Genomic DNA, 26743 nt, shown 5'->3' on the forward strand with positions numbered 1-26743 from the left:
GCAGCAACCAAAACACAAGCATCAGTGTCGAGTCCCCGGGTTCAGCATCATTGGGGTTCAGTCTGTGGCTAAGTAAACCAGGAGGATGATGGTGGGGGAACTGGGAGGCCACTCGTTAGATGACCAGATAATGGCGCTCCTCTCTCGTATTTCTTTTGGATGTGCAACTGGCGACTAAGAGAACAGATCGTGTAAGTAAATACAAAATATTGTGGTTGGTTGACACTGTCACTGACTGTGTGTTGTTGGCATGCCACTAGCTAGCTACTGTTGCTAGCTTGCGACGCAAATGTTAGAGACACAGTTGCGAGCTTGCTACTGCGTGCTAGCCAAAAGCAAACTAGAAATCTAGAATGATTCCGTACACAATTCCATCGATGTATAAAGTAGGAGGGGTTAGGTCGGCTTGACTGGTCAGTCTTCTATGAATTGTCTAAATCAAATGCATCATATCTGAATTGTAGCCTACGTTCGCCTGTCATTCCCATGACACTGACAGCGTCGAACAAAGGATCTCGAAGTGTACGGGGCAGGGGCACAGACCAGATATTCTGAAATCAATACGTTGTTTGTGCTCTCCATAAATGCTGAGCATTTCACATTAAGCTCACCTGGAAGTATTTCTTGCAATAGAAGTACCCAGTGTGCTTTGTGTCCTACTATCAGCTTGCTAGTTACAAGGAGGATAACAGCTAGGCTAATGTTTGCGGTTCCCTTCCAATGCTTATGGAAGTAAGGTGTTGACAGTTCCACAATTTGCCGATGTTTTTATGTACCTATTAACATGAACTAGTGAAATCATTAACTAATTCTCTAATCTATACATGTGACCATTGACACACCGTGGGAGATGGGTCACTGGTTAAATCATGTCTGTCTCTCTCTAACTCCTCTGAGACTGTCCGATACAGAGAAGGGGGTGAAGTGAGCTGGAAGTAAACCAGCCAGCGTGGAACTGGGAGCAGAGCAGACAGCGTGACCTACAAACTATAGTACCCCCACAAATACACACACTCGAGCTCTTACACGTGTGGCCACACTGTCTAGAATAGGCTTTACTGGAGCATAAAATGAAACGTAGGTAAACACCCACGATGGCCATCAACAGAGGAATTGAGGCGTCTGCACCCATGTGAGTGTGAAATCCAAGCTGACGAGAGACAGATATACGAGGGGGTTTTACAATACAACAAATAGCCAACAGCAGAACCATAGAGGGTCATTGTTGAGATGCACAGATGGCCTGAGAATGGAGACAGTAATTATACTCTGTCGGACACCAGCAGCCATTTGAACAGACTATGTGTCTTTGTGTGACTGAGACATGTGGAACCAAATTGGTTTTACCCTGAAGCCAGAAGAGCCGGTGGCCATTCCTGTGATTGTCGTGCTTCTCTTTCTGGAAAAGCAAGCAAACTGGTTCTGTTTCAGAGGATTAGCCCTGCATGGTTACATATACAGCATGGACACATCCTGTTGTACACACACACAGTGTTATGATGGGAGAAAACTTGCTGTCATGTGGAAGACTATTGACTGATTGCAGCGCTGGGTTGATTTATAGATAACTCGATTGATTAATGCTCTCCTTTATCTCCTTTCGTCTCTCCCTCTCTCTGCCTCCCGCCCCATCTCCTCCTTTATCTGCCCTGTTTTTCATCCTATTTCTCACCCTCTTCTTTGACCATTTTTTTCCTGCCTTCCCGTTTGGTTTTTCCTCTGCTCTCTTACTGTGTCACTCTTTAACCACTCTCCTTTGTGTCTCCATCTCCTGCTCCACCTATCCTTCAGGGCAGAAGTGTTGCCATAGCAGTGGTCATGTCACTCTGAGAGGTGGGATCAGGCAGGGGAGAGGAGGAGGAGGAGGAGAAGAAGGAAAAGAAGGAAGAGGAGCCGGAGGCGGGGAAGGAAGAGCAGGAGCAGGAGGAGAGGTGCCGTAGCAGCAGTTGAAGTTACAGCGTTGGACCAAGTGCCATGGGGAACACGGCCACCAAGTTCCGCAAGGCGCTGGTGAACGGCGACGAGGCCTTGGCTTGGCAGCTGTACGAAGGGAACCCGCAGTTCAGGGATGGCCTGGACCCCAACGCCTCCTACGGAGAACCCTACCAGCACAACACAGCCCTGCATTACGCCTGCAGACATGCCATGACCCGCCTGCTAAGGTACCCACTCACACACACACACACACACCATCATACTGTGTGGTATTTTTGCTCAAATAGCTTGCTGCACACACAGGGCGACACACGCTGTCAATGTCTCACCCTCGGATTGGTCAAGGAATGAGGAAAGATACAGTGCGTTTAAATATAGCGGAGAGGGAGAAGAACTGGAGGAGAGGTAAAGAGAATTGAAGCTTGAAGTAAGAAGACCATTTTTGTACACTTGTCTTTGCCGTGAGGGAAATCTCTCGCTGTCCATGCATATACAGCTGGTCATGTGATTCCCTCCACTCCTCTTGTATCTGGGAAGGATGTATTTAGGAAAGTATGGAAAGTATTAATAACATTTTGTATTGTGTGTATGCGTGCGTGCGCAGATCAAAGGACGGCTAATTATAGGTCTATTTCAGGCCTTTCCTGCCAGGCCATACTGTCACAGGAAGGGGGTGTGGCCTCTCTGTGGTGTTTTGGGAGATGAGACAAGATTGGACGGAGATGCAGATCAGATGCAGCCTATGGTTGACGGACGAAAAGGGTCATCAGACGTGCGGTTTTCAGCTTGGCAGAGACCACAAATCCCTTTTTTAAGGATGGCGTCACAACCGCAAACAATGTGGCCATTGCTAACGCAATGCTACTGTTTAGCATTTGAAACACACACGCATGCACTCATACACATGCTCTATGAAATGGCGGTTTTATACTTTCAAGCTGCCCTGTGCGGCACGCTATAATTACTGGATTGAGCATTATAATGCCGGAAGAGGAGGAGGGTCGAGAGAATCGAGGGGAATGGAGAAGGATGTGAACAGGAGGGATGGAAATGTACGGTGGGATGCAATTAGGAAATGGAGCCCTTGATAGACAAATGGGAGCTGTTTAATGACTTATGCAGGACTGCAGTGGCAGTCTGTTTGTGAAGGGGCTAGATTTATTTGCGTGTGTGTGTAAGCTAGTTTTTTTTTGGTGTGAGGGCGTGTCCATCCATTATCTTTTAGACTTAGAGCAGAGAGTAGTGAACAACCTCTCTCTCTCCCTCCACTGTGCTCTCGTTCTCTGATGCCCTTATTCTTTCTTTCTCTCCCTCTTTCTCTTTGAAGAGTGCAGCTGCAGCACTTAAAAACATGAACTCTATAATGGCCCCTTTGTTTGACGGTGTGTTGTTTAGAGTTTTTAATAATATCTCCTCTTGTTCTCTCCACTCCTGTCTGTCTGTCTGTCTGTCTGTCTCCCTCTCTTCCTCCTCAGGTCATTCCTGTTCAGTAAAGAGGGGAACCCCAACAAGAGGAATGTCCACAATGAGACGTGTCTCCACGTGCTGTGCCAGGGCCCCCAGATCCTGCTGCTGCCAGAGGGGGCGCTGTCTCCCCGGCTGGCCCGCCCGCAGAGAGACGAGCAGCGCAGGGCCGACTGCCTCCAGGTGCTCACACGGACACGCGCACGGAACAATCTGGGTCCCCCGGGCGGAGCGAACGAGTTGGTTTCAGAAGCGTCATTTGTTCTGTGTGTGTGTGCGTGTGTGTGTGTGTGTGTGTGTGTACCTCTTCAGATGATCTTGAGCTGGACCGGCGCACGTCTGGACAGGGGCCAGTATGAGAAGGCCAATGTGAACGCCACCGACAACCACCACAGCACCTGTCTGCACTACGCCGCTGCCGCAGGAATGAAGAGCTGTGTGGAGGTGTGTGTGTGTGCATGTGTGTGTTTGATATGGCGAGAGCCCGTGTGACCGATGCTTTACCTGAAACACCACCACGTTCACTCCTGTCACATATGTACCCATCCTCCTATCCCAGGGGTAGGCAACCCTGGTCCTAGAGAGCCGCTGTCCTGCACATTTTAGATGTTTCCCTGCTCCAGCACACCTGATTCAAATGAATGGGTTGTTATCAAGCTCTGTGGAAGCCGGGTAATGACCATTCATTTGAATCAGGTGTGCTGGTGCAGGGAAACATCTAAAACGTGCAGGACAGCGGCTCTCTAGGACCAGGGTTGCCTACCCCTGTTCCACATCCTCCACCCTCACCCTTTTGAACGCACATTAACAACGTGCACACGTGACACCTGTTTGAGCATCACTTCACTGGTTACCAGTCTGGTACAGAATTCAATTGAAAATCCTGGTCCTCACCTTCAGAGCCCAGGATGGACAAGTTCCTCCCTATATTTCTGATTTGATACAGCTTCATACCCCCACTCGTAATCTGAGGTCACTAGGTCAGCTTTACGTGGCTCCCTGTACCCATTTGAAAACTAGAGGGGATTAATCATTCCGAGCAGTGGCCCCTAGGTTGTGGAATGCCTTGCCTCCCTTTATGCGGTGTGCAACTTCTGTCAAAGCTTTTAAAAAGCAACTCAAGACTTTGCTATTCAAGCAGGCTTTTAGTTGGTCGAGGGGTTTTTATGGTTGTTTGTCATGTTTTCTATTTAAAATGTTCCTGCATTCATCATTTTGAAGTGTTATATTGCATTTTGTTGTGAAGCACTTTGTGATTTTTATCTGCGAGAGGTGCTATACAAATAAACTTGACTTACTTACCCCCACCCTCTCCACAAACATCACCCCCACCACCTTCTTTCTCCACCCCCCCCCCCCCCCTCCTAGTTGCTGGTGCAGGGGGAGGCCAACCTGTTTGTGGAGGACGAGGACAAGCTGACCCCGTGCGACCATGCGGAGCGGTGCCACCACACAGACCTGGCCCTCAGCCTCGAGTCCCAGATGGTGTTCTCCCAGCACACGCTCAACCGCAACAGCACGCGCTCCAACTCCAACACGCTGCGCTGCAAGGAGGTCAACACACAAGTTGACAAGTTCAACTTTCACCTACATTCTTGGAGCCAACAGTAACATAACTCACAGTCCATGTTAGGACTAGCCCTTACACAACTCACATTCACCTACAGGGTTAGGACTAGCTCTTACACAACTCACATTCACCTACAGGGTTAGGACTAGCCCTTACACAACTCACATTCACCTACAGGGTTAGGACTAGCCCTTACACAACTCACATTCACCTACAGGGTTAAGACTAGCCCTTACACAACACATTCACCTACAGGGTTAAGACTAGCCCTTACACAACTCACATTCACCTACAGGGTTAGGACTAGCCCTTACACAACTCACATTCACCTACAGGGTTAAGACTAGCCCTTACACAACTCACATTCACCTACAGGGTTAGGACTAGCCCTTACACAACTCACATTCACCTACAGGGTTAGGACTACAAAGCTGACTAACACCTCCTGGGACTGACCCCCTCCTTCACTCAGCACCCGTGTTTCTGTTTGACCCCGCAGCCCTACGAGGGGCTGAAGCTGCAGGACCTCAGGAGGCTGAAGGACATGTTGATCGTGGAGACGGCAGACATGCTCCAGGCCCCCCTCTTCACGGCTGAGGCCCTGCTTCGAGCTCACGGTGTGTGTGTGTGTGTTAACAACATGAAAGTATGTCCGTCAGATACAATCTGGGTGTAGCAATGTTCCTCGTTTGACGCGAGGGTTCTGGAGAGGCGGCAGGATGCGAGATGTTGCGTCATGGGTGCATTTGAAATGTTTGCTACAGAGGGGGTGGAACGCTGAGAATGTGATGGTGACACAAAGGCTATCAGATCAGACAGAGCTGATAACATCCTGGTGACAGAATGCACGACTACGAACTGAAATGTTGGAGGCTGGAATCTGTATCTTTATATGCCACCCTTGTTGTCGTGATCATCTGAATTGAATTTGTATGACCAAATGATATTGGCATTCGGAGTAGTGCAAAAAATATTTCATTCAAAGGGAAATTATGAGGGCGTTGCTTAAAACGAGAGAAGAGTACATATGACGATAACATCAATAACTTATCTACAAACTGCTTATCATCAAGGGTCCAAGACACAAATAATAATAATGAACATTAAAATATTTCTTAGAACTAAATGTTAAACAGTCACTCACTCATTCCTTCACTCATACCCTCCTTCTATCTTACTCATTCCTTCTGAATGTAACGCTGATCTTTCATAATAACTTGTGCGGTTCTAGTATATCAACACGACTGTGATTTGGCTGTAGTACTGAAGACAAGCACCTTGCTGATATCCAGCATAGCAGCCCTCCCTCTCGTGGGATGAGGCCTGACCACACTTCCTGTCTCCAGCCCTCCCTCTCGTGGGATGAGGCCTAACCACACTTCCTGTCTCCAGACTGGGACAGGGAGAAGCTTCTGGAGGCCTGGATGTTAGATGCGGAGGACTGCTGTCAGCGCTCCGGGGTGTCCATGCCGGCCCCGCCGCCCAGCGGCTGCAACGCCTGGGACACGCTACCTTCCCCGCGCACCCCGCGCTCCCCCCTCACCCTCACCCTCACCTCCCCTACCGACAGCTGCCTCACGCCAGGAGACGAGGGGCTGGCGCAGGTGGGTCTATCATGACGACGGAGCACTTGGAGTCGATATGGTTTCTCCTGGAAGCCCGTTTTGTGAGAGTTGATGTGTGTGTGTGTCTGCAGTGTGGCATCTGCCTGTGCGCCATCTCTGTGTTCGAGGACCCTGTGGACATGTCCTGTGGCCACGAGTTCTGCCGAGCATGCTGGGAAGGGTAAGTGCCTGTATGACGCAGGTGTTGGTCCTAGGGTCAAACGTGGAAAAGGGCCAATGAGGGACTAAGTTTCGTGTGTGTGTGCGTGTGTCAGTTTCCTGAATGTGAAGATCCAGGAGGGAGAAGCTCACAACATCTTCTGCCCAGCGTATGACTGCTACCAGCTTGTGCCAGTCCAGGTCATTGAGAGCGTGGTGTCTCGAGAGATGGACCAGCGCTACTTGCAGTTTGACATCAAGGTCCAAACACACGCACACATATGTCCAGAACACACGGAATGTATACTTACTCTAAGATACACTCGCATTCCAACTGCTAGTGACCCCTTTTTATGCCCTTTGACCGTCATCCCTGACCTATCTACTTTCCCTCTCCCTCTCCACTACTGCCCCACTCTCTACACCCATAAACACTTCAACTCTCTCGGGTTCTCTCTCTCCTCCTGCTCCTGGCCCGCTCCTCCAGGCGTTTGTGGAGAACAACCCTGCCATCCGCTGGTGCCCAGCAGTGCGCTGCGAGCGCGCCGTCCGGTTGACCAGGCCCGGGCCGGGCACCTCCGACGCCTTCCCCCTCCTGCCCTCCCCGGCCGTCGACTGTGGCAAGGGACACCTCTTCTGCTGGTACACACACATACACACACACACACACACACACACACAGGTATGTTTGGTTTACCCGCAGCTGTCTCTAACCCTTCCCCTCTCTCTCGTCTCCCGCCTCCGTCGGCGAAGGGAGTGCCTTGGGGAGGCCCACGAGCCGTGCGACTGTGACACGTGGAGGATGTGGCTCCAGAAGGTGTCGGAGATGAAGCCCGAGGAGCGTACGTGCGCACGCACCTCACACTGCCGAGCGCAGGGTCTTCTGTACGTGGGGCCCCTCGGAGACACTGATGTCTGTGTGTGTGTGTGTGTCCTTACAGTGGCTGGTGTCAGTGATGCCTACGAGGACGCCGCCAACTGCCTATGGCTGCTGACAAACTGTAAACCCTGTGCCAACTGCAAGTCCCCCATTCAGAAGAACGAGGGTTGCAACCACATGCAGTGTGCCAAGGTGTGCCTATGCGCGCACGCGCACCTTTAACAGGATGACGCAATGTCTGAATGGCCGTCGAGATGTGTGCCTGCTGAATATTTAACGGTGTACAATACATCCCACACGCTGCCGTTTCGAGAACACTAACCCCTTAAGGGACTGTGCTGGGAATGTAACCCGTTGACTTGTTTGCTCGATGTGTCGGTTTGACCTCGCTTCAGCCAGGGCGCCGTGACTAGCTTGCCGTGGTCTTCTGTCCCCAGTGTAAGTACGACTTCTGCTGGATCTGTCTGGAGGAGTGGAAGAAGCACAGCTCGTCCACCGGAGGCTACTATCGCTGCACACGCTACGAGGTCATCCAGCAGCTGGAGGAGCAGTCCAAGGAGATGACCGTAGAGGTATACACACACACAAACACACACACACAACCAGAGGAGACTCTACCTCCTCCGATCGGGTCCTGTCCGTGGTCCTGACCAGTCATGCACGGCCTGGCTCCGAAGCGCCGGTGTGGTGCTGATGGTTTCTGACCCTCCCCCCCCCCCCAGTCACAACACAACCTCACGGGATATCCGAAATGTATTCCGACAAACACACGCACTCGCTTTCCCACACCGGCACCAAGCAGACTGTGCATCGAGTGTTCTTTGGTTCCAGGCCGAAAAGAAGCACAAGAGTTTTCAGGAGTTGGACCGCTTCATGCACTACTACACACGCTACAAGAACCACGAACACAGCTACAGGGTAACGCACACACGCGCTCCGAACGTCAGCTTCCCGAGCCACCTCGTATCCACGCTGTACGTAGTGTAGCGACACGCGCATGTTCATGCTGACGGTTTTGGTTTCTCTCGGTTTCAGCTGGAGCAGAAACTACTGAAAACCGCCAAAGAGAAAATGGAGCAACTTAGCCGAGCCTTCATCGGACGTGAGCAATCTGACATTTGTTCTCTGGGATGCATTTACGGTACATGAGATGTCCTAAGGTGTGTGTGTGTGTGTGTGTGTATCTCCAGGTGAGGGCACCTCTCCAGACACCAGGTTCATTGAGGACGGCGTGTGTGAGCTGTTGAAAACGCGGCGCGTGCTAAAGTGCTCTTACCCCTACGGCTTCTTCCTCCAGCCGCGCTGCACGCAGAAGGAGATTTTTGAGCTCATGCAGGTGAGTGTCGAAGCGGACAAACGGTCTGAAGGACGGGCTCAATAAGTGTCAGCTCTCACCTCCATCAGACGCAGTCATAAGATGGCCATGCTTTATGTTCTCTTGTAAACATACATTCAAGTGAGCGAATGTCTCCCTGGTCTCTGCAGTAGTTTACGTATCCATGCAGGAGTGTGTTCCATGTTGTCTTGTGTGTGTGTGTGTGTGTGTGTGTGTGTATGGCACGTGTGCAGACGGATCTGGAGATGGTGGTGGAGGACTTGGCACAGAAGGTTAACAGGCCGTACTTGAGGACGCCCTGCCACAAGATCGTCAGCGCCGCGCAGCTGGTGCAGCAGAAGAGGGCAGAGTTCCTGGCCTCCGTTGCCAGGGGCGTGGCACCCAACGACTCCCCCGAGGCACCCCGCAGGAAGTAAGGAGACTCGATACTAGACACTGACCAGGAAGTAAGGAGACTCGATACTAGACACTGACCAGGAAGTAAGGAGACTCGATACTAGACACTGACCAGGAAGTAAGGAGACTCGATACTAGACACTGACCAGGAAGTAAGGAGACTCGATACTAGACACTGACCAGGAAGTAAGGAGACTCAATACTAGACACTGACCAGGAAGTAAGGAGACTCGATACTAGACCCTGACAAAATATAGATTAAAAACCAACTGCATCCGGACACACTGAACTCCATCTGACCCAACTGCCAGCACAAGTCACTTTGTACAATATGTACATGTAAGAATAAAGGTTATTCTTATCTTAGGTTATTCTCAATTGTGAATTATTCAGTATTATTCAGTATCTCAAATACGTATTTCTGTTACATAAATAGCATTGTAAAGTATAGTAGTTCATATGGGTCAGGAATTATTATTATTATTACTATTATTATTAGGTTAAGTTTATTTATTAGAGAAATTGTTATATATATATATATATGTGTGTCTCTAAGTAAATTGTGTGTTCCAGTTTCCCTGCTGGTTCCTGGGATTGGGAGTACCTTGGATTTGCATCCCCTGAGGTAAGATTAGACAAACATTGTATAAATCATTGCTATAGCTCAAATAAACTCACTAACACACTGGTAGGCATGTGCTACCCGCTTTCAGTTGTAATGCTCATTTAGTCATCAAGGACACATTGCAACGTCAGTAACATACTGGATACATATTAGCTTGGTGGCGGTACGATGTTTGTGTATGCAAGCGTTAAGCCTAGCATGTCTAACCCTACACCTACAATGTCTGCAGCTGATATCTACTGTGTGTGTGTGTGTGTATTAAGATGCTAAGGAGTCACTCTGTGCTTGGAGGAGAAGAACAGAGAGACAGACAGACACAGGTACCCCCCCACACACACAAACACCCACCCACACCAGGCATCTTTCACATCCAATCGCCTGAGTGAATCATCTCAATACGTTGTTCCGGAGCGGATGTGGTGGTTGGGGTTAGTGTTCAGGTCGGTGACGTCTGTGTTGCTGTGCAGGAGTATGCAGACGTCCAGTACCGTCGTCGACACCGGCAGAGACGCAGGGGAGACATGCTCAGTCTGCACAGCCTCCGGAGCAACAGCAACACCCCCGAGACCAACAGGAGGAGCGACAGCATAGGTACAGCACACGGCCACGGAGTCACACAAACCAGAATGCGCCTCAGGAGTCGTACAGTTGGATCTCATCTCAAAGACGCGTGATCCCATCTAACATGAGTGGTTTGTGTGTGTGTTTTGTGACAGAAGGCCAGGAGAGGAGTGCAGAAGGCAGGAGGCGAGCACTGGGCTCGATGGACGAAGACGACCCCAACATCCTCCTGGCTATCCAGCTCTCCCTTCAGGAGTCCCGGAGAGACAGGGGGACAGAGGGAGGGCGGGAGGACCGAGGCACCCGAATGGAGCCGGACTCTGTGCTGGAGCCGGAGAGAAGGCTGGCCGAGAAACGGATGCCGGAGAGAGGAGTGGGCGGTGCCAGGGCGGGGGAGGGGGCCGCTGTGACGGAGGGGGCGTCGGGTTCCCACCTCTCCTCTCTCCCCGAGCCCCCCCGCCCCCCCTCCAGGACAGACAGCACGCCTCCCCTCCCCGCTTCCCACAACCACCTCCCCCCCGTCCCCCCACCTCCCCCCACCCTCTGCGGTGAGCTGCTGGAGCTGGGAGACAGCCTTATGAAGTTGGGGAACATCAAGACGCCCTACCACCTCGAACATGGCTACACGCACGCCAAACCCTACTCGCCCCACGACCACCTCTACACCCGCCTTCCCATCCCCGCCGACCGCAGCTACGACCGCAACCGCGACCACGTGGACCCTAGCACCTTAATCACGGCATACACGCAGGACCGAAACGCCGGGACTGCTCGAACCCCGGACCACAGTTATGACCGCAACCACAACCAGAGTCACTGCCATTCCAGCCTGTACGCTCCTGATCTGGAACGGACCACACCGTACACCCTCGACGCCAAACCCAATCCTAACCCCGACTATCTTAAACCTTGCGCACTCGCACACAACCCTGACCCCGACCTTCCAACCCCATATGCACCAGAAAACAACCCCGATCACACTGCGCCCTGCAGCCTAGACCAGACCCCGGCCCCCCTCTCCCAACCCCCTGTCCAGCTGTGCCTCTCATTCCCAGACCTCCTGCTGTCTCCAGTGATTCCCCCGGGGGGCGCCTTCACCCCGAGCGACCCCGACTGCCTGGAGCCTCTGGACCCCACGGCCAGCACCCAGCTACTGGACACCATCATGGCCTGGTACCACCCCCAAAACTGCCCCCAGGACATGAGCCTGGTCCCCTCTGACACCCCGCCCACCACGGAGACAGACTCCCCTGAACTCTCCCCGCAAGACCAGGCAGAGGACCTGCCGGACACCCAGAGCACCTCCACCCATGGCACGGAGGCCCCGCCACAGGTCCAGCAGCCCCAGGACAGTGAGCCGGAGGGAGGCAGAGGCCAGGCTCGCTGCCCCTGTCCAGGGAGCCCTGAAGCTTTGAGACCCAGCACGCTGGAGCTGGAATGTGAGAGGTGTGTGGAGAGGCCGGAGGAGGAGGAGGAGGAGGGGGAAGAGTGTGTGGACCTGTTGCTAGATGTAGCCGACACGCATTCGCTGGGCGCAGGCGACGCTCCCACGGAGGCGGACCGTGAGCTCCACTGAAACAGCCGGCAGCCCTCTCTCTCCCGCCCGAGGTGCAGGTGGAGCGAGTGTGCCTGGTGTGACGGCACACAAACCACCGATTTGTTTAAAGATTAGCAGAGACAGGACGGAGGACGTGAGAGGGGAATATAGACGGAAAGAGAGGGGGAGAGTGACGATGTAGGGCGTCCACTTTTGATGATGTCATGATCCGTGCGACGGAAAGAGCCTTTCCAGCTGCTTCAAAAGCAACTTCGGTTTGTTCTGTTCTGGCCGCCTCTTATGTTTGACTTCCTTTCTCCCGTGTAGGCTCCTTGTTAATGAAAATAAAACTAAAAAACATTGACATATTGACTTTGAGGCATTCTGACCTGCAGTAGAGAGAAAGGCTAAACTGAAATGTGCACTTTGATCCCTGTAGTAGCCTAACCACATATCTCCAATTGAAGGGGGTTTGTTATGAGTGGTTAGTGGTATTATGAATGAAAGGATCACCACCATGGGCCAGACCTGCTGTCGGGTCATGAGACATGGGCATTTTTAAGTGGGCTACGGTGTTTTCAAATGGTTACTTGATTTGGACTTCATATGGATTGATTGATTGATACTACTGATAAACAGACAGTATTTGTCTCAATAGTAAGTTGTCACCTTGGTGGTGGTGATCCGGGGATTGGGGGTAGATAAGGGGCCCTTTTCTATTTTTTTTTTTTTTTTTTTTTTTTATTCCACTCCATCTATATTACAGGTTCACTTTGTGGAGATTAAATCTCATTTTTCAGAAAGGCCGGCGCTATAAGTCTGAGTGCCTTTTATTTGAATCATTATTTATGAACAGTTTTGATGTATTTATATTTATGTTTCTTTCCACATTTATCAAATGTTGAAATGATCAATGACTGCACATATGTTAGGTGTCTATTTCCATATTAAGAGGTTCAACATTGATGGTACAAACCAAGTACGACTGATACTTAACTGTATTCAAACGTCTCTCGTTTACACCCTGTAGCACAACAGCTGGGGTTGGCATAACATATATAATAACGTGTCTGGCAAAACGGATGCTCCTAAACTAAAGAAAAATGATCAAAGACTGAACAGGGCTTAATTGATGAATCAACCATTTCAACACTCCATCCAGGTTTTCTGTGTGTTTGGTTCCAACATGTCCATTGCAGCATCTGAATATTGTGCTGACAGGTTGACCTTCTTTGGTGATTCAGTCCTCATGGTTCTCAGTGGGTTAGTTACTGCTCTTGGCAAATGTGGCTCTCACCACATTCAAAACATGGATCATCAAAAGACCCGGATGTTTCTGGAGTGATCCTATTTGATGTCTGACCTGTGAGTACAACAGTGATATGCTCTGCTTTGTGTTGATATGGAAGTGTAAGCATCTGCCATATGGGACGGTTTAGAATCTCCCCTTAATGCATCAACTGTCAAGGAAGACGTTGCACTATGCATTGCAATATACATATACAAGTCTTAATTGGCCCTCTTATTTAATGATTTTTCTACTTTTGTGAAAGTGTACCTGGAGCAGGTTTTATTATGCAAAAAAATAAACCAGGCCTTACTCCCATGCTACATTTGGGTACAGGGCTACACTTTCAGATACGGTTGACATTTGAGACCCCCTTTTTCACCGTTCAGGATTCTTGGAACTTTGGTGCTATGTAGCGAACCAGGCCGCGTTTTCACCTGTTTGGAGCGGATTCATTGTAATCAATGATGTGTCATCAACGATGGGCGAATTCTTTTTTGGGGGCTAATTATTTGTCCTTACGTCTGAGTGAACCCAGCCTTATCCTACTCTTCGACTTGTTCTACATAAAGCTTCCTTCTTCTCATGCTACCTTCTAGCTTTTCCTGACACTCAGGAGACGATGGTCGTCGAACGTCACCAAGCATTGGGTTTCGTGGGCAGATTAATGCACGCTTTTCCCCCCATGATTTCTCACCTGTCTTCTCCACTGCCTCTACATCCTCTTTCCAACATGTAGAATATGACACGCCCACTGATGCGACAGTTCTAACTTCAGGTCAGGGAAAAATATCCTATTCCTAATTTTTCGGGTTATGAATCCATTCATTTTTGGTCGAGATCCTCCGAAAAGTTCTTATGAGCGCGAACTGGAACCGAACCCGTCCCATGTTTGGTGGTAAAGGGGTAACGTGGTCCAATAGAGCAATGCACTTGTTATAAAATAATTGAGTTGATGCATTGAGATGAACATTCCGCCAGACCGATGATAGAGAGTGCCAGCAGTGCTGTTATCAACACAAATGGAGAGTAGGTGCCAGGGTGTGTTTGAAGCTCTACATGTGGCGCATTAGGATGCGCGTTCATATGCGAAACAGAAGTTGGGTCGCTGTCTAAATATGGATAATTAGTTTACCAGTTGAATCCTGTAGCCTACATGTTTAGTTTTTTTTTCAATTTGATTTTCATGTGTCAACACTGTCATATTTTCTACTCCAGTTAATTTGTGTGTTCCTTAAACAACTACAGATGTTAATGTTAGGCCTGCTTGCGCTTCTTCTCTATACTTGATACATTCCTGATCAGTCCATAATAAAAGGAGGCAATGTTTGATGTGTGAACCTAGGCCTACTGTAAGTGAAAGTATCAGTGCAAAGTTTACTCTCAATAAAAAAAGAACATGTATTATTGCAGTATTTTTTGAACAACAATTGTACATAGCCTATAAGTCAGATAAACACAAGTTGTCTAACAATAGGCAATAGTCTTACTAGGGATGGTTTGGTCGATGTCCATTTACAAAGACAACTTCTTGCGAATATTTCTGCCGATATTAAACAATCGCAAAGCGCTGGCTTTCATCTCACATTATACGAAGTAAGTAGGCGTACATGGGAGGACAGTATGCAAACATTGCAGGGACATAACCGACTACACTACACAGTCTTGTAGCTACCATTGCTTTAAATAAAAAGCTGGGCTCCAGGCAGGGGCGTCTTTAGATACTGGGGCACGTGCCCCAGTATAAATCTGCTGTACCCCAGTAAAATCTAAAGTTTGAGTTTGAACAATTTACTTTATTAGTCAGTGCATTCATTTAGATTGATAATCCTGGAATAAATGAATGCAGTATCCCAATCGACGCCTGTAAAATCAAAGCTCAAATAGCCACTGCAGTATGCACACAGAAGTCCAGGTGTCAGACTCTGCACACAAGTCAGAATTGAGGTAGGATAAGAAAACATTACAAAACTAAAACAAGTTTCTAAATGATAGGCCTACCGATCATCGTATTTTGACTAAAACATAAGAACTATATTACAGAAGCTCAAAAAACAGTATTTGTGCGTAAATTATATCAGTTTCTATAGCAGAGTTTCTATAGCAGAGTAGTGCATTGTGCGCAGCAAGCTTGAAAGAAAAAAAGGGATTTGAGGGGCCTGTGCCCCAGTAGAGCTTTATGTCTAACAACGCCTCTGGCTCCAGGTCAAAGAGGCATTGCAGGAAAGGAGAGGGTGTACAGCTGATATAAAAGGTCTAATGGAGGTCAACATTAAGTTGTCACAAGCGGAGGGGAAAAGCATTGATTGGAAGAATATTAATCAACAACAATTGGGATTAACTTGTAAAGGGATGACATTTGCATGTGATTCAAAATAAGGTGTGTGCTGAGGAGGGTATCTTAATAAGAAAGAGCAAGTAATGATGTCTAGATTAAGAATAGCACACATAAAGTTAACAGGATACTCCATATGATGGGAGTGCATATAGGCTAATAATTAATTGTAGCCTAAGCAATATGAAACGGAAAGGCAATACATGCTAATTAAAATGAAGAATATGTTATAGAATATGAATATGTTGAAGATTATGAAATAGCCGGAGTTGTTATTGTTGTTATTTCTGGAAGGATAATTGTAAATTAGAATCTGGATTGTTCTGGATATAGATAAACCAGAAGATGGCAGTATTGCAACATGATATATGCCAACTCACGTAAAAACCCAGAGAACAAGAAGTAGGTTGTAAAGTCGCTGTCAATGACGAAATAATTCTGCGTCCAAAACGTAATTCATTCAACAGCGGCCTGTGTTCTCACTTGTACGCTGCAATTTTTCTGAATTTGGTGGAGGATTTGTCTCTACAGTCCATCACTAACATGAAACTCGTCCGGTAAGTGTTACCGTGAAATAACGTTCTATCGTATGTTATGATAAACTTTGAGGAGAAATGCACGATGGTGCTTGATGGGTTTAGATTTTCGATATTGTCTGATTGTTTTGAGTACGAGGCGGGAAGCGGCAAGTTAGCCATAGAAGAAGAAACTAGCTCGTTTTTCATACTTAAGAATTGCCCTACTTGCATTTCGATGTTCCATGCATTCAATAAATGTGTGTGTGTTCAGTACCACACATGCCTGATATGCAGCAATCTATCTCAGTAGCTGGTTTGCAGTTTGCACTTTGTTGCAAGATACCCGGAACAGCAGTAGCCAGCTAGCGACTAATAGTATTATGAACATCGTGTAAGCAATAAGGAATTAGTTGGCTAGTTGTTGTTCAAGGGTCTGTAAATCATGTTCAAATCGAATCTTTGCCTACCACAGGTTTTTGATGAAACTCAGTCACGAGACTGTGACCATCGAACTAAAAAATGGCACTCAAGTCCACGGCACTATTACAGGTAAGGAATCTTGCCTTGTTAGCTTAGCCTTCTGGTCTCGTCTCCATTGTACCTGCACCTATTGTGCAGAAAGATGGAAGCATCTTTGTAAATAGATATACCCAAAGTCTACGTGTGTGTGTATTTGAAAGGAACTTCACAACGGTCTGTTGGTCTCCCTTGAATGCGATGAAAAGTACATCATTTATGAAGCAGTCTATAAACGATGTGCGTTTGTCCTCAGGTGTGGATGTGAGCATGAACACTCACCTGAAGGCGGTGAAGATGACCCTGAAGAACAGGGAGCCCACCCAGCTGGAGTCCCTCAGCATCCGTGGCAACAACATCCGCTACTTTATCCTGCCAGACAGCCTGCCGCTGGACACCCTGCTGGTGGACATAGAGCCCAAAGTCAAGTCCAAGAAGAGAGAAGCAGGTGAGCTAAACTGAGAGAAATGGCAGATGGGAAGAGAAAAGGAGCTATGAAAGGTTGCAGTTGGTCAACAGAAGCTGCTTGGTGTATGAGGCAGGGTTGGTTCAAAAGGCAGTTTTAGTTAAGTTTCTGTCTTCCCAGTTTTTGCAGCCGTGTACGTAGACTCGAAAGGTGTCAAAATGTGCTTCTCGTTCACCATTGCGGTTTCTATTGTATTGTGAAGGTTCTGTTGCACGGTTTATGAAATATTAAAGTCTTTGGGCTGAAAAGTGTACCACCAGTGTGCTAGCTTGCTAGCCACTGCTGCAACTGTTCACTCACCCCCTAGTCCTGTCAACACCAGAAGGACCGATGCTCTTCTGGCATCTTCATCTTTGTTCTAAGGTGTCAGTCTTAAAACATCATGCATGGCAAGGGCTGGAAACATGCATCAACCATTTATCTGCTAAACAATTAGCTGTCCATGAAGTGTTTTTGTAGGTAAAGGAAAACTCATTCAAAAGTAACCATCAACAGTACATCACAAATGTATCATTATTGTGGAAAATGATCAAGACTCAAATTAGTCTGATTCAATCTGTCTTTGGACGTGCTCAGTGTTTATCATTGATGTATTATACAGCATTTGGACAATCTACCTCTTTAATCGGTGATGGAAGTCTAATTTTTAAATAAGATTCCTGACCATGACATGAGTGAGGAATTCAGTCTGATCTAATTGGCGTTTTCTTTACATCTTATCTGGCCAAGTGAGGACATTTACTGAGCAATGTCAATTTAAGTCTAAACAACCTAGTCACTGTAACCTGCTATTTCATCGGTCCGAAGTACAAAATCCAGCTGTGAGATCATAATCACCTTGCAAGGTAAACAAGGAAAATCTTCATTAGTAGTCAGGGGTATTGATCTGCGGCTTCAGGTAAGAGCTGAACCTGGAGATATTTACATGGGATATTTTCCATGAAAGGTTATTCTTCCATGGATCTGTGCAGTCAAGTATGATCACACAGCTGCTCGAGCAATTTAGAAAGTTTCAGTTCTGCTACCCACAGAGAGAAATTATAGATGTTCCATTAGGGTTGGGCGATATATTTTTTTTTATCGAAGTAGTGACTTCCCTCAAAGATATCGTAACATTAATTCATTTTCAATAATGTTGATAGAGAATAATTAGGAACAGTCAATTTAATTTCTGTGATGCAGCAGGAAGTTGTGGAGAAATGGTAGCCTACGCTCACTAAAATATACTGACTGAGCACCTCAAGTGTAGCAGCTAATGTTAACTGCGGAAATGAGTCTTTTTGAGAAAAAAAGGGCTAGTCTTCAGTTATTTTGAAGTGGTTTGGCATTTTGAAATCCGACAGAGCAGAGCAATGTTTGGTGCAAATTGTGTAGTAAACAAACAGGTGGCTACCAAGTCTGGTGATACGACAAACCTTTTTTTACCACCGGAAGCAAAATCACTCCTTGGAACATGCAGAAAGTGTGAGTTTGCGCCAATGTATTGATAAAAAGCAAGTTTTTAAAAATCTTAAGTTACTTGACCCCAGGTACATGCTCCTTGGCCACAAACATTTCTTTCACACTTCGCTGCCTCAACTTTATGCCGAGGGTAGGGAAAAAGTTGCGGAAGAGACTTATTTTGCTACTACTACGGATCTGTGGTCTATCGTCTTAATTCTCTTTATCGAATGGAAATATAAATACCTATCGTGATAATTTTTTACCCATATCGCCCAGCCCTATGTTCAATGTTGGTCATGATATGGTAACGCTTGACTGTAGACAGGCCCAGTAACATTGTAAGAACAGTGCTTTTGTTAGGTTTTCAATATGCAACTTGGCTGAAGCAATCACTGACCACTCACTTTGTCTTTCCTCTGTAGTGGCTGGACGTGGGCGAGGCCGGGGCCGTGGCCGTGGCAGAGGAAGGGGCAGAGGCCGGGGTGGTCCTAGGAGATAATCTGTCGATGCAGCCTCAATCATCTCCCACTGATTGTACAGGACTTTTTTTTCTTGTTTTGTCAAAGGAAATCTTTGAATTCACACTGTTGTCTTTTTGATTTTGTACATTAAAATATTCCTTTGGATAAAAAAAAGTGAGCCTTTTCATTGCAATCTAATCATAAAATTGTGAGAATGGGCCTAAGCAAGCAGCGTGAACCCGAGACATTGTTCCAGAAGACTCCTGAATTTTTATATTTTGGTTTGGTGAGGACCTGACCATAAAGTGAGTTTACCAAGTAAGTAAACTGAGCCTTTTTTCTTCGTTAATTAATAGGGGCGTAACAATATCGTGTAACAATATATTGCAATACAACAATTAAACTATGTATCGTCGAGTTATGGCAATAAGTTTATAATTATAACATGACGGTCGTTTGATCCTATTGGTTGAGCTACCAGCATGTGACCTACTCTACACCTTGCGTCATGTGTGCTTTCATTGCATTCACAGAAATTGCTTGAACAGTTAAATAAATCGTATGTACAACAAAGAAAATGATTGATAATGTTTTGGAAATAAATCTGTTAATTGAATTTCGGTTATATTTAACATTTTGTTAAAATATCTTGACGCTTATTGTATCGTGATACGTATTGTATTGTGAGATGTGTATCGTTACACACCTATTAATTAAGCAACGGTCTATAAAAAAGGATCTCAATCCACATTGCTTCAGAGGATGAAGGCGGTCACACTCCTGAACAGTAGGTGGCGATGATGCACCTCAAACGTTGGTTGCAATCTGCCATAACATTAACCAGAGAAGACTACGGGACAGGAATAGTGAAAAGTGATGTACTTTATTTAGTTAGCAAAACCCCTGATCTTTTAATGGTCGTTTTTTCCATAAAACATGTCTGACAATGGTCACTTCATGTATTTTGCTTTTGGGAGCAATTTATTGAAAGAAAGACTACAGTTGGCAAACCCTTCTGCGGTATTTCAGTACACGGGTCGGTTAAAGGTTGGTAGCTTAATGTAATACCTGTCAACAAATTCATGAACATACTGATCACTAATTACTTTTTAACCAGCTGTTAAAAATACAGTATAAACGTCAGTTGTCACTTTTCAGTAATCATTTTTGCATCAGCGCAGCTATTGTATTTGGGGCATGGTCAATAGGAAAAACAATTGACCATATAAGTCAAATAGAGATTCTGAGTTTGCCTAGTAGATTGAACAGCGTGTTTCCTTTCTTTGTAGGACCATGTGTTGAACTTTGGGCTGTGGGGGGAGCATGTGGACAACCGGTGGCATGGTGGAGTGGCTACCATCGAGGCCAGCCCTGGTCTGGAGGTATGGGGGGTGGTTTGGAAAATGGACAACCAACACCTTGATAGCCTGGACAAGTGAGTTACATGTATTACAACAAACTCCTTTCAGACAGCCATTGTCGATTAAGAATGATCTTGGCCAGAATAAAGATAATGACGCCTCGCTGTGTTTGCGCCCGTAGGCAGGAGGGAGTGGACATGGGAATGTACAACCCCCTTCAGGTGACTGTGGAGACGGACGACGGCCCGGTGTTCTGTCGGACCTATCAGATGAACCACTTCCATGCCTGCCCTCCTTCCCCACAGTACAAGCAGGTAGCACACAGACATATATCACTCCTGTCATATGGGAGCAGTCATGTCTCCAATGTGATAGTGTACACAGACTCCTGGACCTATTATGATCAGATGAAGGAAAACGTGCTATCTCTCTGAGACACTTTGTAGAAAGCCATTGCTTTGAAACTTTTATTAGCTATCTTCATTTACACCCCTTGACAAATTTGCGCTGCGCTTTGTTGTATAGGTGGTGTGTTTAGGTGCCCAGCAGAACAATCTTCCTTCCGAGTATCAGAAGCGTCTGCAGGCTGTGCAGACCAACAACTACAGCGGTCCCTCTATCTTGGACCAGATCGCTCCAGTCATGAAGTAGAGGATGCTCAGAAGCAGCTGGAACCCAGGATTAGCTAGGCTATATGAACTGAAAGCTTTGACTATGCTTTGACTATTGGTACTGATTGGATTGGTCAAATTTGATGCGCAACACAGCACTGTTTTGTGACCATCTAAAGGTGTGTTGGTAAAAAGAGTTAACTTATACCTTACTTTTTAAAAACTTAATAATGAAATGATTTTGTATTTATCTGAAATGTTTTATTAAAGACTATGCAAAAAAAAAAAAAAACAAATACCAGTAGTATCATTATTAATTTTTTTAAATGGTTAATATTGGTGGCAAAATATGAGCAAACAATGAACACAATGCCGGGAATTACAGATTACCATTGTTCATATTCTTTTCCCCACCCACATAAAACCTGGACAACTATGGAGGAATATTTGTGCCAAAATTAAAGAATTCAATCAACCATATACTTGAATCAAATGTCAACCTGTTCAACAAAGATACACTATGGCCAAGTGCAAATGGAATGGATAAATCAGACACCTGATGCTGAGAAGTACTACTTTCATAGGGAAAGTCTGTTTTCACCACAGTTGCTCGAGAAGTTCATCTTGTAAGCATTAATGAAGACAGTAAATCACTATTGAAGAGCCTAGGTTTTTATTGTTAGCTGGGTGTTGAAACAGCAATAAAAGGAACAAAGAGCCAATGGATACCATTTCTTGGAAATTTAGATCTCAAAACAAAGTTTGTTTTTTTGTTGCAAATACTTACAGTAACATATCAACAAAAATACCTCTTATGCTTTATAGCATGTACAAACATGGTATTTGAAATGTCAGTAGGATGACTGACAGTGGAAACTGGCCAAGTTAGATATCCTTTGAACAGAATTCCCAAATCAACTATAAAAAAACACATTCCCAAACTGTCCCAAATCCTATGGAGTTTATGAACCTTGTCAACAACCTAGTGCACCATGGCCACAGATCTAGGAAGAAATCACTGCTGAGGAACACAAAGTGTACAGCACCAGTCAAAAGTGTGGACACGTGGTATCCCATTCAATTGAATGGGAAGGTGTGTCCAAACTTATGACTGGTACTGTACATGCAACCACATCCTTTTCCTCATGTATCTGGTTCAGCCATTACATTTATAGCCTCTGAAAGTTGTGTCCTCTCTGATTCTACAGGTTGTTGTTCATTTGCAATCTCCTCAGATTCAGACTGTTTACTTGAATCGGCTGTTTCCTCTTTTTCTTCTGATTTCTCCGGTTCTTCAGTCTCATCCAGGTCTGCTGAGACCACTTCTGGGATGAGAAGATTATGCCTGACTTTGTTCAACTCTGCCATGTTGAAGCCAAGGAAGACAGCAGCAGTGTGTTTGTGTATGGTCCTTAAGCACCTGCTCCGCTTGTTGCCGAAGAGCAGGGATATCTCAGACTTGGTGAGCAGCAGTCTTTTACTCAGCTCATCAGCCTCCTTCTTGGTCAAGTATGGACTTTTGTGGAAGTATCTGGTCAGGAAGTCTTTCCGTTCTTCAGGGGCCTGACGCTCCAGCCCGCTGGGATCCAGTGCCAGCTGAACTGTGGGGTCGATCTCTATCTCAGGCTGTACTGTGGCTTGTGCCATTTCCCTTTCTAGCTCCTGTTTTTTGCGTATCGCAGCCCTCTCTTGTCTCTCTCGTTTGTTGGCCTCCATGGCTTCCTTCCATGCCATCTCCAACCTTAGCTTGCTTAGCTTCTCTGCTTCAGATTGTTCAGGCTCACAGCTGGACATAGGGATTAGACTTGGGAGAAGTGTTTGCAGTAGAGGTGTTTCTTGGAGCGGCGCCGCTTGTTGGAGCGACGCCGCTTGTTGGAGCGACCCCGCTTGTTGGAGCGACGCCGCTTGTTGGAGCGACGCCGCTTGTTGGAGCGACCCCGCTTGTTGGAGCGACGCCGCTTGTTGGAGCGACCCCGCTTGTTGGAGCGACCCCGCTTGTTGGAGCGACCCCGCTTGTTGGAGCGACGCCGCTTGTTGGAGCGACGCCGCTTGTTGGAGCGACGCCGCTTGTTGGAGCGACGCCGCTTGTTGGAGCGACGCCGCTTGTTGGAGCGACCCCGCTTGTTGGAGCGACGCCGCTTGTTGGAGCGACGCCGCTTGTTGGAGCGACGCCACTTGTTGGAGCGACGCCTCTTGGAGCGACGCCTGTTGGAGCGACGCCTGTTGGAGCGACGCCTGTTGGAGCGACGCCTGTTGGAGCGACGCTTGTTGGAGCGGGGCTTGTAGGAGCTTTGCTTGAAGGAGCGGTGCTTGTAAGACTGGTCCTTGTTGAAACTGGGCAAAGTAAAACACAGACGCCTGATTGTTTTGGAGCTTTGGGGAAGGTTTCACCACTTTCAGCTTGTTAGAAGTAGGCAGCAGTACTGGTTGTCCACTGGTGGGGGGCATACTTTCTTCAGTGTTTTTCGGTTCCTTGGGTGCACACTGGCAACGCCGCAAGTGGAAAACGATTGCCCTTTGTGTGACTCTTCCTGTGTATACCCCATTGCAGTAAATGCACTTGAATGCTGCAGTCTTCAAAATGGCATGGACGGTAGTGTCTACAAAGTGCTTGTGTCGCAAGTGTTCCTGGTATTTGTCTGGAGTTTGGCAGTTCTCATCACAAAACAAACAGCGTGTGCGAACCGTTTTCATCGGCGTGGAACACACTGGATGACTACTGACAGGCAGCATCTTTAGGAAGATGAGGTCGAGAGATTTGGTCACCAGGGCGAGGTTGAGCTCTGTGTCTCCCAGTATCTCCTTGGGTGCAGTCGTGTTTATATCAAAGTAAGGAAAGAGAAGTTTCCCTGAGCTGTTCGTGTAGAGTCTGTACTCGCGCCTTATGTATTCACAATAGGCTTTTTGCGAGGGATTGTGCTCTTTGGAGTGGTCGACGAAAGATTTGATCGAGTTAAACTTCTGAGAGCAGAACATGCAGTCCAGACCGTGCAGCAGGTGTTCAAGAAGCCCCTTTTCAGACACCAAGACCTTGCACATCAAACACTTGACCGTTTTGTCCGGCATTTTCCGGAGGAATGGTGCCTTTGCTGCCATGCTTTCATTTCTGGATGTGGCCTTGTGGACAACCTCTGTATGTACTTCATAGACATCGGATGGAAAGAGTTCATTGCAAATGGGACACGCGACCCAGCGCTTGGCTTGAGGTAAGGAATTACTTGTTGGCTTTATTGGTTGGAGAGGACTGCCTGTATTCTGAGGGGTTTCCATGCAACCAGACTGCGCCATCTTTAATGGAGCTAAGGTGTATGTCGGCAAGCCATTTATTTTGTTGCCGGTGGGAATCAGATGACTTAAAAGGGACTGAGAAGTCAGCATTGTGCCTTGTGGGGTGGTTTGGTTGAGCGGGAGTTTCTGTGTCACCATAAGCGGCTGCTGGAGGACCTGTGTCCATGGCTGCTGTTGATGCCGCCCAGGCACACCCATGGGTGGTGCCTGCCTCGAAGCAGCGCTGGATGATATGGCAAGCCTGGCAGTAGGTGGGCCTATGCCACCTAAGGGCATTGTGGCTGGTCCCGTCCTTGTGGGTAAAGCACTTTGGAAGTTTATGGGAGTCCCACGCTTGATCAAGCCCTTTGCCTCGGCACTGGCCAGCTGAACTAGGGCTGATGCCTGGGGAGGAAGGTTGGTCCCAGGAACACACATGAAAGAGACACTGTTAGGAGCTCCTGTCACAGGTGAGGACACAAGCTGGTTGTTCGAGGACGCAACCAGGAGACTGTTAATTAACTGGAGCGGTTCCGTTTTAGCAAGGACTTGGCTTTTTGTTGGAGGGCGGTATGTGGCAGTGTTATTGTTTCTGTTTTCAATGATGAAGGGTTTCACGTGTACGTTTATCAACTTGTGGGCTGGTGAAACAAGGACATGGTGGAGCATTTGGTCGAGGTTTTCAAGAGATGTCTGACAGTCCTTGCAGTAGTATCTTTTTGAGTGTGGATGTTCTGGGTCCACTGTTTTACTACTGAATTCACGCAATATACTCCCAAGGTGTGTAAGGAGGACATGCTTCTTGATGGCGTATAAGACAGAACTCCGAAAGGCACACTTCTGGCATCGGTACCTTTCTCCTTTCTTTTGCGATATCAGCCGTACCGCGGCTGCACCGATTGCTGTACTTGGTACTGGTGAGATAGAATGGAAGAGCCGGCCATGCTTTCGGACAACTTTAGGGTGTCCTACAAATGGGCATAAGGGACAGGGTGACAGGGCACATAATTTCCTCTCGTAGTCATGTTCACGTTGTACGTGATATTTAAAGCTTCGCCAGTTCCGTGTGTGATATGTGCACAGGCTGCAGCACATTGCATCCGTCCGATACACCCACTAAAGAGGAGAAGGAGCACAAGCGAAAGTGAATTAGATCAAACTGTATACAAAGGCGGGAACTGTTGGTCAGTTATGTGTGTGTATGTTCGAAGAATAGTTTTGTGGGATGTCTATCCTACTTTTTTTTGTTTCAAGTCTCCAACAGCAGGTTTAGGATCAACTCCTACGAGATGTTTACCTTTTTCCTCCCTCTGCCATTGAAGCCTTCCGTTAAATCGGTCCATTCCGTCTCAAGAAAAACATCATCACCTGGGTCAGAATTCTGCAGCTCCTGAATCAGATATTACACCAAAGCAGAAAGCTCACAATACTTTGTCAATATAATATTGTAAGAAAAAAATTAATAATAATAATATTGTCCCCACTCGAACTGTCAAGTAAATATAAGCCTACCTCCAGAAGATGTTGACAGTCCTCCAAGCCAATGTCACTCAGGACGTGCTTCACCTTTCTCCTGGTTTTTCGGATTACATCCAAACTTCCAACAGGAATCTGGTACATTGTAAGGCAATCTAAAGAAAACGGCATCAAAAGAGTTTATATTGATGAAGCACACAATTTCATAAAGGTATGATGAACCAGGCAACACATTGGTCATATATACATTATTATCAAAATTATTTATTTTGTTAAGCATCTCTCTGGGCCCAGTTCTATAGAATCACTACCCTGCATCCTGTGGTGAAAAAAGCATTCCTGGTACAGCATTTTCCATCTTCAAACACGAGCCACTTTAATTTGACTAATAGAAAGCTAGATAAAAAAATGTTTGCTCCAAGTCGGCTATCTGTAAAAACCGAGTCTGGTTAATTAAGCTGTACCGTACCGTAGCCAACTTTGCCTCTCCTATCAAAGACGCCCCTTATAAAACAATGGCTTGATATATAGCTTTCATTAACGGTGTAATACTCGTCTCTCACCCTTTGTGATATGCTATATATAGTGGTGGTGATTCTGTGTTACAACCATGGGCCATGACTGACAAACTTGCATCCTTACCTTCGATGGTCAAATGGAAGATGCTTGAAAGGATTGCTTGCGGCTTCTAACCAGCTTCCACTCGCCAAATGACAATAACCTATCACGCGACTGATTTAAAGCCACGTGGACAATGCTTTGTACTCACAAATCCAGTAACGTTACAGAGGACGCACCCGCTACAATACAACAGCTAACAGCAATAATAATGCATACTACTACAATATGCTGCTGCTGTGTCGATCTTTCTTCCCTCCTGCAAAAAAAAAAATGGCTGTCTGGGAAGTGACGCCAGTACTGATTTGCATAGACC

At 47.0% G+C, this 26743-nt stretch overlaps 4 protein-coding genes across 5 annotated transcripts; 3 read left to right on the forward strand and 1 right to left on the reverse strand.

Annotated features, from left to right (window-relative positions):
* On the forward strand, positions 1-12874 carry LOC146295103 (ankyrin repeat and IBR domain-containing protein 1-like). Of its 2 annotated transcripts, XM_084695911.1 has the most exons (21): positions 1-191; positions 1792-2162; positions 3411-3582; positions 3712-3843; positions 4768-4953; positions 5469-5586; positions 6362-6573; positions 6666-6754; positions 6849-6993; positions 7220-7374; positions 7486-7574; positions 7674-7804; positions 8050-8184; positions 8444-8530; positions 8648-8714; positions 8803-8948; positions 9182-9360; positions 9918-9969; positions 10233-10289; positions 10437-10560; positions 10686-12874. In XM_084695911.1, the coding sequence occupies exons 2-21, from the start codon at positions 1975-1977 to the stop codon at positions 12104-12106; spliced, it is 3885 nt and encodes a 1294-aa protein (XP_084552037.1). In that variant the 5' UTR covers positions 1-191; positions 1792-1974; the 3' UTR covers positions 12107-12874. The 2 variants fall into 2 exon arrangements, with proteins under 2 accessions (XP_084552037.1, XP_084552039.1); XM_084695913.1 differs by lacking the exon at positions 8444-8530.
* A 3218-nt stretch (positions 12875-16092) lies between these two features.
* snrpd1 (small nuclear ribonucleoprotein D1 polypeptide) lies at positions 16093-19268 on the forward strand. The gene is made up of 4 exons (XM_084695797.1): positions 16093-16247; positions 16681-16757; positions 16981-17172; positions 19056-19268. Exons 1-4 carry the CDS (start codon positions 16234-16236, stop codon positions 19130-19132), a joined length of 360 nt encoding a protein of 119 aa, XP_084551923.1. The 5' UTR covers positions 16093-16233; the 3' UTR covers positions 19133-19268.
* A 652-nt stretch (positions 19269-19920) lies between these two features.
* ggcta (gamma-glutamylcyclotransferase a) lies at positions 19921-21358 on the forward strand. Its single transcript, XM_084695796.1, has 4 exons — positions 19921-20141; positions 20384-20529; positions 20637-20769; positions 20981-21358. The coding sequence occupies exons 1-4, from the start codon at positions 20031-20033 to the stop codon at positions 21104-21106; spliced, it is 516 nt and encodes a 171-aa protein (XP_084551922.1). The 5' UTR covers positions 19921-20030; the 3' UTR covers positions 21107-21358.
* Positions 21359-21722: 364 nt separating this feature from the next.
* LOC146295106 (activity-dependent neuroprotective protein 2a-like) lies at positions 21723-26720 on the reverse strand. Its single transcript, XM_084695795.1, has 4 exons — positions 26452-26720; positions 25846-25964; positions 25631-25723; positions 21723-25449 (listed from the first exon to the last, which is right to left on the reverse strand). Exons 2-4 carry the CDS (start codon positions 25951-25953, stop codon positions 22210-22212), a joined length of 3441 nt encoding a protein of 1146 aa, XP_084551921.1. The 5' UTR covers positions 25954-25964; positions 26452-26720; the 3' UTR covers positions 21723-22209.
* Between the last annotated feature and the right edge of the window lie 23 nt (positions 26721-26743).

This window comes from Hypomesus nipponensis, chromosome 4 (assembly GCF_054491055.1).
Source record: "Hypomesus nipponensis isolate SF chromosome 4, ASM5449105v1, whole genome shotgun sequence".
Lineage (NCBI taxonomy): Eukaryota > Metazoa > Chordata > Actinopteri > Osmeriformes > Osmeridae > Hypomesus > Hypomesus nipponensis.

Bases quoted from the DNA above. Each gene is read 5' to 3' on its own strand.
- LOC146295103 (XM_084695911.1), top strand. From the start codon at position 1,975: ATGGGGAACACGGCCACCAAGTTCCGCAAGGCGCTGGTGAACGGCGAC. The intron at 3,583-3,711 runs GTGCTCACACGG...GTACCTCTTCAG, and splicing joins GCAGGGCCGACTGCCTCCAG to ATGATCTTGAGCTGGACCGG. The intron at 4,954-5,468 runs GTCAACACACAA...TTGACCCCGCAG, and splicing joins ACACGCTGCGCTGCAAGGAG to CCCTACGAGGGGCTGAAGCT.
- snrpd1 (XM_084695797.1), top strand. The intron at 16,758-16,980 runs GTAAGGAATCTT...GTTTGTCCTCAG, and splicing joins AGTCCACGGCACTATTACAG to GTGTGGATGTGAGCATGAAC. The intron at 17,173-19,055 runs GTGAGCTAAACT...TTTCCTCTGTAG, and splicing joins GTCCAAGAAGAGAGAAGCAG to TGGCTGGACGTGGGCGAGGC.
- ggcta (XM_084695796.1), top strand. From the start codon at position 20,031: ATGTCTGACAATGGTCACTTCATGTATTTTGCTTTTGGGAGCAATTTA. The intron at 20,530-20,636 runs GTGAGTTACATG...TTGCGCCCGTAG, and splicing joins CACCTTGATAGCCTGGACAA to GCAGGAGGGAGTGGACATGG. The intron at 20,770-20,980 runs GTAGCACACAGA...TTTGTTGTATAG, and splicing joins CTTCCCCACAGTACAAGCAG to GTGGTGTGTTTAGGTGCCCA.
- LOC146295106 (XM_084695795.1), bottom strand. From the start codon at position 25,953: ATGTACCAGATTCCTGTTGGAAGTTTGGATGTAATCCGAAAAACCAGG. The intron at 25,724-25,845 runs GTAGGCTTATAT...TATCTGATTCAG, and splicing joins ACTGTCAACATCTTCTGGAG to GAGCTGCAGAATTCTGACCC. The intron at 25,450-25,630 runs GTAAACATCTCG...TCTCCTCTTTAG, and splicing joins ATGGCAGAGGGAGGAAAAAG to TGGGTGTATCGGACGGATGC.